The sequence below is a fragment of the Danio aesculapii genome, chromosome 19, assembly GCF_903798145.1.
Source record: "Danio aesculapii chromosome 19, fDanAes4.1, whole genome shotgun sequence".
In the NCBI taxonomy this organism is placed as follows: Eukaryota; Metazoa; Chordata; class Actinopteri; order Cypriniformes; family Danionidae; genus Danio; species Danio aesculapii.
The window spans coordinates 48,931,141-48,950,800 of record NC_079453.1 but is presented as its reverse complement, the minus strand read 5'-3'; the positions used below and the strand labels follow the sequence as shown (position 1 = coordinate 48,950,800).

At 35.4% G+C, this 19,660-nt stretch overlaps 1 protein-coding gene across 1 annotated transcript in view; it reads right to left on the bottom strand.

Annotated features, from left to right (window-relative positions):
- mapk15 (mitogen-activated protein kinase 15) overlaps positions 1–18,023 on the bottom strand; it is a 58,522-nt gene extending 40,499 nt beyond the window's left edge. The window contains 14 exon segments of the mRNA XM_056479506.1: positions 1,643–1,669; positions 1,672–1,786; positions 2,304–2,410; positions 3,168–3,426; positions 8,162–8,267; positions 9,464–9,601; positions 9,689–9,746; positions 11,162–11,301; positions 12,155–12,318; positions 12,410–12,540; positions 12,713–12,803; positions 13,264–13,293; positions 14,862–14,960; positions 17,634–18,023. Of these exon segments, the coding sequence (XP_056335481.1) occupies positions 1,643–1,669; positions 1,672–1,786; positions 2,304–2,410; positions 3,168–3,426; positions 8,162–8,267; positions 9,464–9,601; positions 9,689–9,746; positions 11,162–11,301; positions 12,155–12,318; positions 12,410–12,540; positions 12,713–12,803; positions 13,264–13,293; positions 14,862–14,960; positions 17,634–17,702 (1,534 nt within the window). The 5' untranslated portion in view covers positions 17,703–18,023.
- Between the last annotated feature and the right edge of the window lie 1,637 nt (positions 18,024–19,660).

The window sequence follows — 19,660 nt, the reverse complement described above, 5'->3', positions numbered from 1 at the left end:
TTGGGAACCCTTGGTCTACAGAACAAACCACTGTTAGACAATGACTTGCCTAATTACCATAATTAATCTAGTTAAGCCTTTAAATGCCACTTTAAGTTGAATACTATTTAAAAAAAACATCTAGTCAAATATGATGTGCTGTCATCATGGCAAAGAGAAAATAAATCAGTTATTAGAGATGAGTTATTAAAACTATTATGATTAGAAATGTGTAGAAAAAAAATCTGCTCTCCGTTAAACAGAAATTGTGGAAAAATAAAATAATTCTAATATGTATATAAATATATACACATATTTATCTATATACATAGAAGTGTGTGTATTTAAATATACACAATAAATATACTCACAGAACACTGTTCAAAAATGCAAGCTGTAAGCACTCACTGGCCACTTTATTAGGTACACCTTACTAGTACCGTGTTGGACCCTATTTGCTTTGACAATTGCCTTAATCCTTCGTGGCATAGATTCAATGAGGTACATGAAATATGGTCAGCAACAATACTCAGGTAGGCTATGGCGTTGACATGATGCTCAATTGGTGCTAATGGACCCAAAATGTGCCAAAAAAATCTCCCCCACACCATTACACCACCACCACCAGCCTGAACCGCTGATACAAGGCAGGATGGATCCATGCTTTCATGTTGTTGATGCCAAATTCTGACCCGACCATCTGAATGTGGCAGCAGAAATGGAGACTCATCAGACCAGGCAACGTTTCTCCAATCTTCTATTGTCCAGTTTTGGTGAGCCTGTGTGAATTGTAGCCTCAGTTTCCTGTTCTTAGCTGACAGGAGTGTTACCCGGTGTGGTCTTCTGCTGCTGTAGCCCATCCGCCTCAAGGTTGGACGTGTTGTGTGTTCAGAGATGCTCTTCTGCAGACCTCTGCTGTAACGAGTGCTTATTTGAGTTACTGTTGCCTTTCTATCAGCTGGAACCAGTCTGGCCATTCTCCTCTGACCTCTGGCATCAACATGGCATTTGTGCTCACAGAACTGCCGCTCACTGGATATTTCCTCTTTTTCCCACCATTCTCTGTAAACCCTAGAGATGGTTGTGCGTGAAAATCCCAGTAGATCAGCAGTTTCTGAAATACTCAGACCAGCCCGTCTGGCCCCAACAACCATGCCACATTCAAAGTCACTTAAATCCCCTTTCTTCCCCATTCTGATGCTCAGTTTGAACTGCAGCAGATCGTCTTGACCATGTCTACATGCCTAAATGCATTGAGTTGCTGCCATGGGATTGGCTGATTAGAAATTTGTGTTAATGTGCAGCTGGTCAGGTGTACCTAATAAAGTGGCCAGTGAGTGTATATCTATATGTATCAATATTATGTATATAGTATTTACAGTGTTATTTTCTTTCTGACTTAAGATGAACCTAATAAGGAAAAAAATACTAAATAAATAAATACAATTAATATGAACTATTATTCACATTCTCAAAAAACTCATTTCATTGAACTAATTTCGTTTGAAATGACATGACACAAATTTGTTTAATGATTTTGCTTAAAGTGTAACAGAGAATCATTTTTGAGCCATGTCATTGAAAACTGGAGACATTTCTGCTAAAATAGTAGTATAGCAGTGATTTTAAAAACATTTCTCCCAAACAAAAAGAGTCCGCTCACCAAGCATGCAGAGGTGACACACAGCCCGGGGGAAACAATGGCTTCATCCTTGCGGATGAGAGGATTATTCAGTGGCTGCGCGAGTGTGAGAGAGAAAGAGTGTGTGCGAGCAACAGGAGCCGATCGACCGTGCAGGTCTGCGGCCTGATGGACAAAATACACAATACAGTTCAAGTCAGAATTATTAACCCTCCTGTATATTATTTCCCACAATTTCTGTTTAACAGACACATTTGTAATCATAATAGTTTTAATAACTCATTTCTAATAACTGATTTCTTTTATCTTTGTCATGATGACAGTAAATAATATTTAACTAGATATTCTTTAAGATGCTAGTATTCAGCTTAAAGTGACATTTAAAGGCTTAACTAGGTTAATTAGGTTAAATATTATGGTCAATATTTAAGATTAAAATATTAAAAATATTAAAATATTCTAAATAAATTAAAAACTGCTTTTATTTTAGAAGAAATAAAACAAATACGCCTTTCATTTGGGAAATGTTTGAGAAAGAAAATCACAAGAGGGCTAATAATTCTGACTTCAACTGTATATGAGGTCAAAGATGAGAATAAAAATGTGAATCATATTACCACATAATAAACAAACAACAAACACCACAGCTCTGTTCTGAGCGAGGAGAGACTGCAGGACGCACCGTAGGCCCGTTAGCACCCTCTGCAGGCGGGACACCAGCGCTCTCCTGATTCCTCCTCACTAATCTCTGAAGATGAGACGGATGTTGGAGAGGTTTGACTGAACCATCTGCAAAATAATTGAAAACAGGTTTTTTTATTATGATTTAAGTGTCTTTTCTCCACTAATACTCAAAATAAATGACAACAATTACAATGTAAAATGTTTTCTATATTAACACATTTTAAATTCACTACATCTGATTGGCTTAAACCACAGCGTGGGCCCAATGTGTGTCTGTTGAACCAAAGTTACAGAGACTTTTTTAATTTATACATTTTTTTTGCCCAGTGCGACCTCAGATTTTATTTAGTCGCACTTAACCAGGTCGCTCTCTAGAGCCCTGCAAATAATAAGGTAATTGCAGGCCTCTGCCATGCTAATTTAAAAGGATAGTTCACCCAAAAAAAGGAAATTTACTCTCAATTTAGTCCTAAAGTGGTTCCAAACTCTAAACACTAAAGATATTTTAAGGAAAACCTGTAATTATTGACGTCCATGGTAGGATAAACTAATACAATGAAAGTCAATGGTTACAGGTTTCCAACATTTCTCAAAACATCTTAACTTGTGTTCAACAGAGGAAAGAAAGTCAAAAACAAGTAAAAGGTGAGCAAATGATAACACAATTTTATTTTTGGGTGAACTCTCCCTTACCTGTATGCGATTTCCTTTAAATATCTTTACAAAGATGGGGGAAAAAGCCATTGTAGAATATGGCAAATGTTGACCCTTAGTGGAAAAGTTAATTGTGATGTGAACTCTGTATGCATAAAGAAGCACATGAATAAGTGTGTAAGAGGTAAGATTATAGCGCAGAACTCACTGGGCATGTGTGTGATGGGGTTATAGGTGGTTTCCGGAGACGAGTGTGTTTGCTCAGGTCTGCTGACAGCTTTGGCTCCATTAATGCTCTTCTTGTCCCTGGGAGATTTTCTGTCAGGATCTCTCTGAGAAACAGCACCTGCTTCACTGCTTCTGGTTAATCCACCGTCCACATGCACGTCTGCAGGCTTCTCCTCCAGCTTCTGCCTGATATGAGGCAGCTTCTGCATTTGCCGACTGGCCCTTTTCTCCAGGATCATCTGGAGGAAAGTCATTTTTTTTAAGCATTTGAAATCATAATTTACTGTAAATACACTACTGCTCTAAAGTTTTGGGGGGTGGAAGGATTTTTTTTGTGTGTTTTAAGTGGGTTTTAAGGATGTTTATTTAGTGAAAATCAGTAAAACTGTTATATTGTTAAAAAAATAACATTATAATTTCAAATAAAACTTTTATTGGTAGTATTTTTCGTGTGTGTTTTGAAGGATTCGGATTTATATCTTCCAGTCCGTCTCAGCATGGATCAACGTTTCTCCTTTTCTCATCATCCTGTTTCTCATTATTTTTATTAAAGATGATTATTGAATAATGAATCAAGTTAACACATTGCTTAATATAAGAACGTTCAGTGCATTTGCCTGTCTCTTTATAACTATTTTCAGGAGCCACCAAACTAGATCAGAGGTCACGGAGAGCTCAAGTGGAACTGAGGGCTGATGACTGGAAGCAGCTGTTTCTATTGTTATTTCTGGTAGTTAAAACTATCTAAAATGTCTAAAGTGATTTTGCTATTTTACGGTTAATTCTTTTAAAGTGATTTTACTTTTTATTTAAGATAGACTTAGTGTGGTAAGGATATAATAACTGCCTGAATGTAGATTATACCAGTTTTTAACCAGTTTTGATAAAGACGGCTGAGAGTACACTCAGCCTTGGATAAGAAACAGGTTGTACTTTAAGTGTGTGTGTTCTATTTGGTTGTGGATCCGTTTACAGGTCTGGAGTCAGCTCTAAACAGTCTAGTGGATGTCTGACGTTTATGCTTAAGATATTGTTCAGAATTATACGCACGCACCCACGTGGAAACTTTCCTTGTCTATCTGTGTTTTTACCAATCAGGTTAGAACAGCTATATGTGTGACGCAGTTACTGACGTTATGTGAGAGTGTAATTGTTATTGATTTGTGATTATAAGCGGAGAAGCCTAGTAACTCATGTTGGAGTGTTGAAGCTGGCTCCTGCTGATGAAACTGCAAACTATCTTCAGTAAACTTCATTTATTTATTTGAATCTCTGACTCTGGCTCTTCTTCATCTAACAGACTGCTCATTCTTTGAGTCAAAACTGTACTTAATCCCTACAGTTTTAAGTGGGTTTTAAGGCTGTTTATTTAGTAAAAAAATCAGTAAAACAGTTAGATCGTAAAAATAACATTATAATTTCAAAATATAAAGAATATTTAAGCATTTGAGTTGAGTTGAGTTGACTTTATTAGTACCCGTAGGTAGATTCTTGAAATGTGTCTGGATGCAGACCTGGTGCAGTGCAATCTGGGCTGCATCCAATGCTTTTAATGGGCTCACCTAACACCACAGTGACATCATTCGCTCCATTTGAGTGCATTGTGTCTGACATTGCATCGCTGAATGATGCAATCTCAGCTTGCATCATAAAGGCTGCATCCAGATACTATTGAGATTCTTTTTGCAGCAAAGTTTAGCATTTGATCCAAACAATTAAATCACACATATACATACCCACATATACACATACAAAAGTACCTTATTAAATATTACAATTTATTCAGAGCGACAATAGATGACGGGACAAAGCTATTCCTGTAATGTTTGTCATACTAAAAAGCATCTGAAACCTTCGACCCGAAGGGAGCAGGATAAACTCCTCAAACAGAGGATGAGAGCTACAGCTACTAATATTCTGGGCAATCCCTAAAAAAGCTGCCTACTATATTATTTATTATAGTATATATTAATTTAATACTCCGCTGTGATTCACCAATCAACCTGCTGGACCACCTAATAACCTGGCTGAGTCTATTCCTGTTTTTAAGGGACAGACGAAGGATAGAATAGACTTAATAAAAGCACAATAGAAAAGAGTAAGCATATTGGGGCCGATGTGAAAACGTGACAGTTTCCTGAGACAATAAAGGTGATGATGACCCTTCTTGCACACAGCATCACAGTTTGCCCAAATATTTGTAGTTCTCCACACATTCTACTTTTTGAGTCCTGATATTAGTCACCTCGGCTGCTGTATGATTCCTTCTAAACTCAATAATCATGTCCTTAGTTTTTGTTGCATTAAGTTTTAGATTAGACTCCTCACACCACTGAACAAAATGATCCACTATGGGACCATGACCATTTTCATCTCCTTGGCGGAGGCTTACAATCACAGTGTCATCTGCGTATTTCAAAATAAAATGATTTTCAAATATGCTGACACATGTTTGTGTACAGAATAAATAAAAGTGGGGATAACACACACCCCCCCTGAGAAGATCCGGTGGAGGAGCACAGGCTTTCCTGACAGGGAACCGTTTATTCGCACTCTTTGTGTTCTATTGGTTAAGAAGTCTAAAATCTAGCCAACAAGACTGTTACTTAGTTCAAAGTGATCTGATATCATAGTATTACTCTAAATCCACTATTGTTTCAATGTTTTGGAGTTGGTAGGATTTTTATGTGTGTTTTAAGATGGTTTATCATAAAAAATACCATTATAACTTAAAATAACTTTAATATATTTGAAACGTGATTTATTCTTGAGAATTAAAGGAATTTTCAATAATCATTCTGATCTCCTGATTTATGATTATTAGTGACTGAAAACAATTTTGTGCAAACATTGTGCAATTTTGTTTTTGTGGAAAATGTTTTTTGTTTTTTTTTACTTTTTTTATTTATGAAACTAAATTTTGTGTACCATGACAAATGTAACTTCTGATCAATAGATTCTTTTCACATGACGTCCCGCCGTGTCCGGTTTCACTGCACACAGTGTATCGTTACTTCCGCCTATACAGAACTCCCCATAGAGAACTCACCTAGTCAGCTGTATATTTACTACAGATACGGTTAGACTGTGACTACGGCTGTTTTCTTTTGTCTGCATTTAATGTGAGACGTCTGACTTTTAAAAATAAAAATAAGTCTATTGCATTGTGTTGCTGTCAAATAAAGATTTCAGATGTTTACACGGGTGCTGAACACTTTTTTACGTAAAATTTATTTTTATTACTTTTTTGTGTCCTGAAGAATAAGTAATAAATATAACTGTGGGCCTTTTACTGTGGTTCTTTACAGTGGACAGCTGATTCACAAACACATTCATATAATTCACATTCTACTGCTCAATTCTCTGACATTTCTTTCTATATAGGTATTTTATTCATGAACATAAAACATTTATGTCTATTTAATATTCAACTTAATAATCAATCTTAGGAAAATGTTCCTTTCGACCCCAAAATGTGTTTATTTCATATGTACCCAAGTACTCTGGTTGTGCATACAAACAAGCGCAAACTAATAGATTTTAGTTTGCTGCAGGCCAAGCGCGTTATTGCATTAAAATGGAAAGAGACTCAAAGGCCCTCTTCTAATCAATGGATCAAGGAAATGTCCTGTAATCTTACTCTGGAAAAACTAACATACATTGTCAAAGGGAAGTTAAAAGATTTTTATAGCATCTGGAACCCCTTTCTACACTTTGGCAACCAAGTGGACCTGACAGCAGAATAGACCTTAAATAAAACACCAAGGTTAAACAGTGAATTTCATTTTGATATTGTATGTCAATATTTATACTCTATATTTACCCCTTTTTATTTTTAATTAATTAATTAATAATTTTTTTTTTAATTCACTTTTTAATTTTTTTTTAAATATTATTATTATTTTATTTTTATTTTATTTTATTTTTTATTTTCTTACTGTTATTATCATTTTAAAGTTTTGTATGTTATCCTTGAGTTGTTTAGTCGTAATGTGATGTTCAGATGTTTAAATGTCTTGTTTTAATGTTGACAAAAACCCAATAAATAAAAAAGAAAAAAAAAATAATAATAATCAATCTTAATAATCAAAAAAAATTACAATTGCGAAAATAACACCAAGAAGACTGCATTTTAATTCTGCGTTATTAGATTATGAATTGATTTGTAACATTACTAATTAAAAGGTAATACTAATATCAAATTAACCTCACCCATAAAGTGGCGGTAGGATGCAGTCTTAATTTATTCAAATGGAGAAACGGAACAAAACATTAATGGATCAATCAATAATAAATGATAAAACTCATTGCATTTATAGACATTTATAGACGACATACTTACCAGGTAATATGAGATTTAATAAAGAATTGTACTCATGCTGGAACATTTACATATAACAGATAATATAAATTTATATTCAGAGCAGCATTACAGTAAAAATAAATCCATTACTGAGGAAATAAACTGAATTAATAAGTGAAACGGTTGCAAACAAATACTTTCCTTGATAAACAATAGCTTATGCATATTCTTAATAACTTACAGAATCATTTTCAAACTCAGAAAGCAGCTCAGTATTAAAAGAGAAACATTAGGACGCATGCCCAATACTGTAATAGTCTTAAATCAGATTGTGCAATGTTAATATTTTCAGATGTAAATTTCCCAGAGAAGTCTCCCATTTATTCAAGGGTAAACGGAACTAAAAATACACTGCGCTGTCGATAGGGGAAAGTGAAGTGACGTCATTGTGAAAAGGGTCTATTTAATGTATACTTGCCTAATGTTTAATAAAACCACATGTTGCATGGCAGAGCAAGCCTCAGCGAGTGATTATTTTTGATTAAGTTCAGACGGAAAGATTTGTGTCACTGTGACACAGCATTTGTTAACATAACACAGAATCACATGACTGTGTGCACTGACAAGATCATGGCTGCTATCAAAATAACAAACATAAAGTTTCTTCTTACCTCATAGAGTTTGTTTCTGTATTGAGTAACGGAGAGCTGGACATCATCATCCACCGGCAAAATAACATCATAGACCAAACTAGGCTCACTGGATGGGTTGTGAAATCTTGCAAGAAATAAGAGAAGCGAATCATTTCTTTCACTTATTCTATTCATCTATTTTTTCAAATAACATTATATAATGATAGAATTTAATAATATATTTTAAAAACCGAATTATCAACAGCTTTTTATTACTACATACTATATTTTAATATCCTAAAAATAATGTGCACGTATAATTCAAGTCCAGGGTTATGCGTTAATAGAGCTAATAGGTTCAGATTGGATTTCATGATGACTTTATATATATATGGGTGTCACGGTGGTGCAGGCTGGGTCAGTTGGCATTTCTGTGTGGAGTTTACATGTTCTCCCAATGTTGGCGTGGGTTTCCTCTGAGTGCTCCGGTTTCCCCCACAGTCCAAACAAATGCGCTATAGGGGAATTGAAAAAGCTAAACTGGGCGTAGTCCATGTGTGTGAATGAGTATGTATGGGTGTTTCCCAGTGTTGGGTTGCAGCTGGAAGGGCATTCCGCTGCGCAAAACATATGCTGGATAAGTTAGCGATTCATTCCGCTGTGGCAACCCCTGATTAATAAAGAGACTCAGCTGAAAAGAAAATGAATTAATGAGTTTATAACTACATATACATTTCAATAACAAGAATTGTTATGTGTGTGCGTGTGTGTGTGTGTGTGTGTGTGTGTGTGTGTGTGTGTGTGTGTATGTGTGTGTGTGTGTGTGTATGCACTTGTATGGGTTAACTGCAGAGCACACCATACTTGGCCACATGTTACAACTTACACTTTCACTTCACTTTCTTATTTTACTGAGAAACAAGTGACTGCATTTATAAATGGGTAGTTGAATTAATAACTCAACCGAATAATTACTGAACTGATTCCATCAGGAATGAAAATATTTTGTCTAAAATGTAACTCACTAAACATGAACTTTGCATTGGTGTTTATGTGGATATTCAGGAAAATTGCACTCGTGCTTGTGTGACTTTACATACCTACATTATATCCTATAAAACACATACAGGGATGTATTTCTTTCATAACTTGAATTATTGGCTATTCTTAAAGGCTAATCACAGTCTATGATTTTGACTCTATTTCACAGAACGTCACGTACTTGATTATGTCAGCTTCTACTTCATCGAAATCTCAAAACTATTAAAACAGAATATAAATATTACACTTCCGTACTCGAATCATTAAATAAACACAGCAGACAGAAAAACTTTGACTCACTTAGACACATACGGATGCTGCAGAGCTTCTTCTGCACTGAGTCTCTTGTCTGGATTGAAAAGCAGCAGGCGTTGCAGTAAATCAAGGGCATCAGGTGGCACTGAGGCTGGCAGAATCTCATCTAATGGCACCTGCGGTCTAAACACATTTATCATGACAGCAGAGTCAGCTGAACAACACAGAGCAAAATATGAAGACAAGCTATGAAATATTAACATGGCATACCTAAGCAGCATTCTCTGAATCACAGACGCCCCATACTCTGACCTGATGGCCAACACATCTATAAAAAACAAAACACAGTGGTGTGAGTGAACGGTTATTTGATTTGCTTATAAAGTAAAGTGGGTGGCACGGTGGCTCAGTGGTTAGCACTGTCGCCTCACAGCAAGAAGGTTGCTGGTTCGAGTCCCAGCTGGGCCAGTTGGCATTTCTGTGTGAAGTTTGCATGTTGTCCCAGTGTTGGTGTGGGTTTCCTCCGGGTGCTCCCGTTTCCCTCACAATCCAAACACATGCTCTATAGGGGAATTGATTAACTAAATTGGCCGTAGTGTTTGAGTGTGGTGGGTGTTTCTCGGTACTGGGTTTCAGCCTGAAGGGTATCTGCTATGTAAAACATGCTAAAATAGTTCGGTTCATTCTGCTGTGGCGACCCCTGATAAATAAGGGAATAAGCCGAAGGAAAAGGAATGAATGAATGAATAAAATAGAGGTTTTATTCAGGAATTGTCATGCATTGATTATCACTATGCCAACATGTGAACAACTTGTAAAGAAACTTACCTAACAGGACACTTGGCTGCTTCTCTGAACTGCTCTTTTCTCATTTTTCGGTCCCACTTTATATTAAGTGTCCTTAACTACTATGTACTTCCATCAAAAAACACATACAAAGTACTTACTGTGTTCATAATATATTTGAGAACACTTGTGGTGCTCTTGAGTTGGGATAGGGGTAGGGTTATGGACAGGTTTGGTGGTATGGGTAGGTTTAAGGGTGGGTTAAGGTGTAAGGGATGGTCAACGGTGTATTTACAAATGTAATTACTGAAGTTAACTACAGATGTAATTACATACAGGTATTTAATCAAGCATAAGTACATTATAAAAAATTATTCATTTCTGTGTAGGTACATAGTAGTTAAGGACACTTGATATAAAGTGGGACCCATTTTTCTTGTGTGTTATGTTACTGAGTGTCTAATTTTACATATTTATCAACGTCACTTCAACGTCATCAGTGTGAGCACGTCTAGACTTTCGCTGACAGTATATCAATGCAAAGCTACTTCCTAATTCATTTCACATCTACATTTTCTAATGAAAAAGACATTGTTGTGAGTATATTTGGGCATTAAATCACATATTGAAGGAAACAACCCCTCTGTCGATGGATGTGGAAGGACGTTCAGGATTTTTTCTATTTGTACAATAAGAGCACAAGGAAGAATCTGCTGCTGCAGTTCACAGAATGGCCACTGGTGTCGCTAATACTGAGAGCGTCTGAATTCTACATTAAATGCCTCTTAATAATTGAAGATACTCTGAATTAACTAAACAGGCATCATGGCTAGTTATTTTAATTGTTGTCTAGAAAACAAGCTTAATTATGTATTTTTCCTGAAGTAGCCAAAACGAAAACAACAAAAAATAACTTGTAAAGAATTGATCAAATTTTCACATGAGAAGGAAACGAACCCTCTGTTGAAGGATGTGGAATGACGTTCATGATTTTTTCTATTTGATTAATGGTAGACGTCCCAGGAAAGAGCGGTTTGCCCAGCAGCATCTCTGCCAGGATGCACCCTATACTCCACATATCCACACCTTTTGTGTACCTGCAGAAACATAGGACTCGTTATTATAATGTTTAAGATCAATACATTATGATATGGGGTCATATTATGTCGCTTTTACAATTGAAGTCTCAAGTTTCAGCTCAAAATATCTCACAGATCATTTATTAATTATGCAATGATTACGTCAAAGTAAAAGCACAGTTTTGATGCATCTCTTTAAATGCAAAGCACAGTTTTGATATATCTCTTTAAATGCAAATGAGCTGCTGTTTACTGCCTCCTTTTCCAAAAATGGGTGGGGCCTTTATATCTTGTGCTTATAAACTCAGGTAAAAAAACATATTTACATGCATTTCAAAGCAGAGTCAGTTTAAACTCCACAGAAATCACAGAAAATATTTCATTTTCTAAAAACAGATATTAAACACACACACACACACACACACGCGCACACACACACACACACACACACACACACACACACAAAGCCAGTTGTCAGATATCAACTCAAATACACACAAGGTTGGGTCAAAAGCAAATAACAAACACATGTGGTGAAGCAGAATTTGTTACGGCATTGAAAATTCAAAAGCTGCATACGTATCAGTATATTAGAGCCATACAATAATAAAGATAACACTTTCCTCTTGCAATCATTGGCTGGCAATTATTTAAATTATGCATATTGTGACATGTTGTTTTTGTTGTTTTGCAAAACTCAAGACAACAATGGAGGCATTTGACTTCATTCAGAAACCAAAATAGCTCCTGCTTTGTACATTTTCAGATCTTTTTCACACAAAAACAGCAACATGACACACTAATCGAAGCTATAAGTGCAAAAAATGAAATAAAACTGCTTTAAAAACAGCATCTTTTAAAATTCACACACCTTGAGGATCCCAGTAGTATTTCAGGAGCTCGATACCATCGTGTCGCCACATACTCTGTTAAAGCAGGATTCCCAGCATCCTCTTGGATTTGGTACAGAGATCTCGCCAAACCAAAGTCACACAGCTTCACAAAGCAATCTGAGTCTAATAAGATGTTGGATGGCTAAAAGACAGAAAAATACATAAATATAACTCAAACCAGGGTTGATCGAAGCTAAAAAAAAAAGTGTTAAACGTTGACGACAACAACATACCTTTTGGTCTCTGTGAATGACATTGCCTGAATGAAGATATTTTGTTGCTTTAAGAAGTTGGTACATTACATAACGCTTATGGATGTCTTTTAATAGATTTTCTTTCTTTATTACTGCATGTAGGTCTGTGTCTGTAAAGAAAAGAGTTGATAAAATGATGAAAAAGTCAACCAAATTACAATAACAATATAATTTTAACTAAATTATGACGATTTATGAATGTTGGCATACATGCAAATAATTAATAAATATACAATATAAGCATAAAATACTGAAGCATAGACAATACAAATGGTATCTTACCCATGAATTCAAATATAAGGTAAATGTCTTTGTCGTTTTGGGCTCTGATGACATTCAGTAATTTAATTATGTTGGGATGGTCCCCAAACTCCTGTAAAAGAAAAAGTAGTTTGAGCACACACTTGTTTGTTTCTAATACGTTTATTGAAGAGCAAAGAAAATGTTCACAATATTTCCTATTATATTTACCCCCCTTTTTTTCATCAATTGGCTACTGTATAAACCACTGTTGTTTAATGGCTTGCCAAATTAAACTAATTAGCCTAGTTAAGCAATTTAATGCATTTAAATACCAGTGTCTTGCAATTTAACTAGTGTTCAATATTATGTCATCATGGCAAAGAAAAATTTATTTATTAGACATTTAGACAACCTATTTATTATTAATTTATTAGACAAGTCATTGGAAATTAGGTTAAAAAACTATTGTTTCAAAATGTAAAAAACCTCCTTTCTGTTAAAATAGTAATTGGAAAATATTTTAAAATAATATGTTTTTATATAATATTATAATTTTGCCTTAAATTAAATATATTGGTGAATATTCTTACCTGGAGGAACATGATTTCTCTGAATGTTCTCTGTGGGAATTAAATAAAAAAGAACATGCTGTAAACGTAAATTTAAGACATTTCAACTTACAGGATGATTATTACAAACAACCAGGGTGCGAATTATACACTGACGATTGGGGGGTCAACTTTGTTTTTAATGTTAGTTTGTGTAATACAAGCTTCAGTGAATCAAATGTGTGTTTTTATTTCAATTACATCTAATTTATTAAACATGTTTTTAAGTGTTTCAGTGTTTTGAGGTTAATCTAATGTGTACTCTGACCTACATTAACCTCTGAGTAGCTGTTGTAGAAGTTACTCTAGGTCAAGCATCTAATTTTACTTTACTTTTAGGTTATGAGAAAAGTTTCTTGTGAACACTTACGATGTCTATCAGTGCTCTAGATTCAGACTAATTGGCATGATTATGTATTTACTATCTATAATTTTAAATATTAATATTATTATTATTTAAGATACAGATCTGAGAACAGTTTTTCTCAATATTAAAGAGCTGACCCCCATACCTCGTTTTGACGTCCTTTAGGGGTGATCAAACGTTTATTAGGGGGATCAGTCCTCCCTAAACCCCCTATAACTTGCACCCTGCAAACAACAGTACTCTTTTACAGTACACTACCTGACTGAAGTCTTGTTGTTGATTCCAGTTGTAAGAACAACGAATAATAACTTGACCTCTAGTTGATCATTTGGAAAAGTGTCAGAAGGTGGATTTCTCTGCTGAATCATCTGTTGAACCGCATCCCAATCATCACAAATACTGCAGAAGACCTACTGGAACCCGCACGAACCCAAGATTCTGACAGAATTCAGTCAAGTTTGGTGAAGGAGAAATCATGGTTTGGGGTTACATTTAGTATGAGGGCGTGCGAGAGATCTGCAGAGTGGATGATCAACATCAACAGCCTGAGGTATCAAGACATTTGTGCTGCCCATTACATTACAAACCACAGGAGAGGGCAAATTCTTCAGCAGGATAGCGCTCCTTCTCATACTTCAGCCTCCACATCAAAGCTCCTGAAAGCAAAGAAGGTTAAGGTGCTCCAGGATTGGCCAGCCCAGTCACCACACATGAACATTATTGAGCATGTCTGGGGTAAGATGGAGGAGGAGGCGTTGAAGATGAATCCAAAGAGTCTTGTTGAACTCTGGGAGTCCTGCAAGAAGGCTTTCTTTGCCATTCCAGATGACTTTATTAATCAGTGATTTGACTCATGTCAGAGATGTATGGATGCAGTCCTCCAAGCTCATGATGGAGTCAGACACAATATTTATTCTGTTTCCACTGCAGCATGACCACATATTCTATACTGGACATTATTGAAGGTTCAGTGAGCAGACTTTAGTCCAAGCAAAGCCAGACCTTACTGTCCTAATGAAATCAGTCAACATCAAGACATGATCATATTTTATTGTGCTCAAATAAGCGTCACCTAGAGGCCTTTGCCTTTCATATAAATCACTTCTGTTACCAAATGATCAACCTGAAGTCAACTTATTATTTGTTGTTCCTAAAACTTGGATAGACAGCAAGACTTCTGTCAGGTAGTGTATATCATGTCGAAGTCTCCAACCTGAGCATCTGTTCTGTTCCTAAAGGCATCAAAGATTTTCTTCACAGCTACAGTCTCTCCGCTTTTTCTGTCCACGGCCTTCCAAACAATTCCATACGCCTGCAAGAAATGGATAACAAAGTACACAGTAATGACATTTTTGATTTTAAGAACAGACCGTGTAACTTAATGGCACATTATCTAGGCTGGGTTGCCATGAAACCCTCATTTAAGTCATCTGTGCTCACTGCAGTCTCCATTTATTTAGTGTAGAGAGAGGATTTTATGGGATCTATGATGTTTACAGACTGCTATTATTAGATCTAACAGTGACCTGTCTTTGCACACATATCTTTTCCTATTTTATAGATTTTATTTTTACTCAGAGTCTCTTGTTTAAGCTATATTTACAAAGGGAAATGTTTTAAAAAGAAACTATTTAAAATGAATAAATCAAGGGTTAATATGTGGCAACAACAGCAAAGCAGTTATTTCAAGTGTATAACCAGTGCAAAACAATGAAGAGAAACAACCGAACATGATTGCTTTTTGTGTCTTAGAGGGGATTTCATTCAAATGATTGTCAAGATTTTTTGTAGATTAGTCCAGATTAGACTGACGGTTTATTCTTGACCATTATTAACTCGTATATGCTTTCAGGTATGTTTTGATCCAGAAAAGATGCAATAACATTTCTAAAAACTGCATAGGTTTTGGTGGGAGAACAAAACTTTGCAAACAAAATGCTTGAAAATAATCATTCATCAATTATTTATCAATAGATATAAGATAAATTACATTACATATTTGATTTTAGTCATTTTTGATCTGGGTTTGTATGGTAATAGAACTAATGTTTTGCTATAGTAATAATACTAATTAAGCAGTGGTGGTGCTAATTAAATTACAAATACACAAATTACTGAAATTGAGTAGTTTTTTAATCAGGAATGGTAATTTCCTAAGTAGTTTTAAAAATATGTACATTTACTTTCCCTTGAGTACATTTTAGTGCAGTATCAGTACTTTTAGTCCACTACTTGATTTTTTCCTGTCTATGTGGGTTAGAAAAAATCAGTCCTGTGATTCCTGTCCAATCAAATCGCACATAGAAAATAAATCGCATCATAATGAACTACCTCAAGAGATGGGCGATTTATAATTGCTGTTTGGAAGCCTTAAAAGTGTCCAAGATGTCTACAATCTTTACACGCATTGACCCAGAGACTGTTTAGATGCATGTCACTGGTGAGAAGATGACGAATGTTTACTGTATGATGACCGAAATGGCCTTAAACACCCAGCAGGCACAGGACGCCAACATGATGTTGATGAAATAAAAATCGGATTGAGGTCGGAGCTCAATGTCAGGCGGCGTCAATGTCTAACGACCAACCTAAAATCAACCAAATATCAACGTCTAATGATGTTACAGTTTGACATTGTGCGGATGTTACCACTATGACGTCTATCAGATGTTGGTTGCCATACCTGATGAATAAATGTCAGTATTTGACGTCAATATGACGTTGAATTTTGGTCACTTTCTAACACAACCTAAAATCAACCAAATATCAACGTTATTTGACATCGTTATTGGATGTCAAAATGTTGTCCTTAGACTCTAGCTAGACATTAAATTTTGGTCACCTGACGTCAACCTAAATCTAACCTAATTTTAATGTCTTATGAATAGGCCCATAAAGAATCAGCACACGCAGAATTCCGCAGATTTTTAACCCATAGTTGATTCTGTTTATTTATTTGAATAAATGTGTGTACATTTATATTTATTCAGTTTCTTTAAATTGATTTTAGTAATATTATTGACTAATATGAAAATAATCATTTGATTTAATTACAAAACAGTTAGTAAAGTAATATTTTCTGTCATTTAATAGATATATGAGAGACTTGCTTTGTTTACCAAATAAAGTGGATCTAATTAGATTTGCATTGTAAACATTAAAACAGTTTCATTTTTCATTTCGTATTTTAAGGTTTTAGTTATGATACTCCCAAAATTAACCGTGCGCAGATTCTGTTTGGCCCTACTTATGACGTTGTGAGCCTGCTGGGTAATAACTAAATGAACTACAGAATGTTACGTTTACACACATCCACGAATGACATGTAAATGCATCAGCTTTTTACAGCGTACTACTCGCTACTCTTGAGTACTTTTGAAAGGTCAACTTTTATCATACTTTGAGTAATATTTACAACAGATACTTTCTCTACTTGCACTACATATTTAGGCAAGTAATGCTACTCTTCCCACCACTGTAATTGAGTAATAGTACTAATGTTCTATAGTTATGTTAGTGCAAAATATATTTAGCCTTTGCACCATCTGACATGTTTATATGCAACCTTTCCTCAGTTTTTCATCTGTAAGTGAAGGTTTAAACAAACAAAATTAACTTATTTTGTTACATTTGATGTTGTTTTGTTATGAATAAAAATGTAGGTTTCATAAATTAGACTGTTAATGAGCAATCATGAGTGAAAAATAATTCAAATAGGGTTTGTAGCACGTATTTCTCAGACTATATGTTCTTACAGACTACTAAAAATATAAGGTTTAAATAAATATTGGTAAAGCATAGTTAACTTTTTAACTAAATAACGAAAAGTTGCTGAATACATAAAGTACAATAGTGAGTTAAGCAGGACAATATTAAGCTATAAGCGTTTTAAAGTCATTATGACGGTTCAAATACATTTATATTGGTTATATATCAGATTAAGACACATAATATTATAGCAAACAGTAGGTAGAGAATAACTTACCCCTTTTCCCAGCCTTCTCTTGATTTCATACTTCAAGCTGATGTGTTCTTCCACTTCTGTGATGTTCATTCCCGCTTTTTACCTGTTTTATCACTTAATATTAACCTGAATTAGTTTTACCATGGCAAGAATAAAGTCAAAACATCTTTTAATCCATTATAAATCTAACAACGAGACATCACGATGTCACTTCACCGCCTATGAGTGAACTTCAAGCGATTCTCTGGTGTAAATACCAATTTATCGCGCGTTAATCTTAATCACTGTTTACCGTCTAAACATTTAAAACGGAGTTACATAAATTTTAAAGCCGACTTGATGGAAATAACCTTCAGTTTTTGTGTCGTTTGGAGTTCACTATTGACATCTGCTGTCCGAGGCCTGCTCAAAGTTACGCATCGCTTGGTTTTGTCATTGTTCGTCGCCATGGAGACGTAGATACACAGATGAGGAAAACTCTTAAAGGAGCCGCAGCTTGCAAAAGACGAGACCACGTTAGCATATTTTTGAGATATTGGTTTACGTAAAACAATCCGTCAAAATACAGCACTTAATCCCTTGTGTATGCTTCAAATGTGCTGACCTTTATTATGTTGGTATCTGTTTTTGCCCCATTGACTTTCATTATAATGACATTTTTTAATTGCAAAGCCGCGACAGCATATAATCATGCATTATTGATTGTTGGTGGTTTTCCCTGTTGGGAAGAGGTACAATTTACAAAAGAGGTACAAAAAGAGGTAACTTTTACTCTATATAAAAAACCAGAAACTAAGCTTTTTTTACACTGTAACTGATCATCAACAGTAAAAACTGCTAAGAGTTTCCAACAAGGAAAACTAGCAACAATCAAGAATAAATGATTATTTTGCAATCAAAAAAGTTGTTATAATGGAAATCAATGGGGCAAAACAGCCACAAACATAACAAAAGGGCAGTCAATTTGCCAAGAGTAATGTTGAGTTAAAAAAAATGTACAAAGCATTTTCCCAAAATAAGATTTGCCACCAAAAATCATCCCATTTGCTGAAGCACAGACAAAGTTGTGGCCAAATTAAGCCTCAAAATCACCTCAGATTGATTGAAAACATCCCCAACAGCACACAAGGGGTACATTTCAATTTACAGTTTTTCCTCAGTCGCTTTGGCACGTTTCTCAGATCAGAACTGAAATTTTGCAAAACAGTAAGTGCATTTCTCAAAACAACACATAGTAAAACACCACGGAGGACCTGGAAAAGCCAGTCTCTTGCTCAAAATCCTTAGTCCATCTCTCAGAACTACATTTCTGTCAATGAATGTGTCAGTGCCGTCAGAATTAAAAGTCCTTGTGTCATTGTGTGTGGATAAGACAGTCAAATTACTTAGTCATGTTGTCAATATAACAGTGTACTCTGGAGGGGTGTTCTGATATCAAATATGGTGATTTTTGTACTGTAATTTGTTGCCAGATCATGCCATTGTGATACAGAAATGAAAAGACAGCACTGCACAGCACAAAGAAAAACTAAACAAAAGTAGAAATGTGAACATAGGACAGACAATCACCTTTGAGATGCACCTTCATTAGAAAAAGTCCAAATGCACCTGGGAGAAATGTACCAATTTTAGACTGAAGTCTAATGAAAATATATAGACAAATGACTAAATATTATGACAACTTGTTCAGTCATTTTGCATGTAAAGACTTATGCCTTAAACCATGTTGCTCAACCCTGTTCCTGGAGATCGACCTTCCTGCAAAGTTCAGCTCCAACCCTGATCAAACACACCAGAACTAATTAATTAGGGCCTGAACAGCACTTGATAATTACAGGCAGGTGTGTTTGATATGGGTTACAACTGAAATCTGCAGGAACAGGGTTGGTCACCCCTGACTTAAACGATTAAATGTTGTGGGGGGGTGAGACTATGCAGACTGAGACCAAAATAATACATTTTGATCAACATGACATAAGCAACTGATAATGTAGGAAACATCAGAGGATTGCACATAATCATTTGCATGTATGCACAGAAGCATTTGC